This window comes from Austrofundulus limnaeus, unplaced genomic scaffold, assembly GCF_001266775.1.
Source record: "Austrofundulus limnaeus strain Quisiro unplaced genomic scaffold, Austrofundulus_limnaeus-1.0 Scaffold31, whole genome shotgun sequence".
NCBI classification, from domain to species: Eukaryota; Metazoa; Chordata; class Actinopteri; order Cyprinodontiformes; family Rivulidae; genus Austrofundulus; species Austrofundulus limnaeus.
Genome location: NW_013952433.1, coordinates 2919616 through 2920577, shown reverse-complemented (window position 1 = coordinate 2920577; position 962 = coordinate 2919616). Strand labels below are relative to the sequence as shown.

The 962-nt window shown below is 40.8% G+C and overlaps 1 protein-coding gene across 1 annotated transcript in view; it reads left to right on the top strand.

The window, feature by feature from the left end:
• The window catches only part of agbl2 (AGBL carboxypeptidase 2), a gene marked incomplete in the record, with an annotated part of 11901 nt that overhangs the window by 6764 nt on the left and 4175 nt on the right, over positions 1–962 (top strand). The window contains 3 exon segments of the mRNA XM_014005608.1: positions 68–227; positions 586–712; positions 792–892. Coding sequence (XP_013861062.1) covers positions 68–227; positions 586–712; positions 792–892 — 388 coding nt within the window.

Sequence of the window (962 nt, the reverse complement as noted above, 5' to 3'; positions counted from 1 at the left end):
GTCAGCTTCAACACTCTCTCTCTCTCTCTCTCCCTCTCTCTCTCTCTCTCTCTCTCTCTCTCTCCAGACTCATGGCTGAAACTGAAGTCGTTCTTTATTGCGACTTCCACGGCCACAACCGTAAAAACAACGTCTTCATGTACGGATGTAACAGCCGTGGAGACGCTTCGCTCAACCTTCAAGAGAGGGTCTTTCCACTAATGATGAGCAAGAATGCCAGCAATAAGGTAGGTTTTTTTTTAAGTACACCTTTAAGTTCTGCATTTTGGCTTTTAAAACGTTACTTAAAACCCATCTCTTCTCTTTGTCTTTTGGCACCATCTGATATGTTGACTTTTAGTTTGTTTTGATATTATTTGAATTTGTTTGAATTAGTTTTATGTGTTTGTTTTATTATGTAGTTTGGCTTTTATTATATACTGTGCCTGTTGTGTGTTTTATTGACTGTGACTGTACAGCACTTTGGTTCTATGGTTGTTTAAGTGCTTTTATAAATAAAGTTGGTATGGTRTTTATTCATTGATTTAGAACCAGTCAAAGAAAATGAAGTCAACGTTTCAGCTACATTTAAACTGTTCTCCTCAGTTTTCCTTCAGGAGCTGTAATTTCCGTGTGCAGAAGAGCAAGGAGGGCACGGGTCGAGTCGTCATGTGGAGACTTGGGATCAGAAACAGCTACACCATGGAGGCCTCGTTTGGAGGCTCCACTCTGGGTTAGGATAAGTTCCTCAGATGTGTTTAAGCATTATTTCTTTAGGTCTTTTCCACAGCTTCGTCTTTTTTTAACTTTAGATGACAGGAGAGGGACCCATTTTACAACCAGGGACCTGAAGTCTCTGGGCTTTCACTTTTGCGACACCCTGCTGGACTTCTGTGACCCCGATCAAACAAAGGTGAGACTACTGCGAGTATACAGTGGTTTGCAAAAGTATTCATACCCCTTGAACTTTTCCATATTTTGTC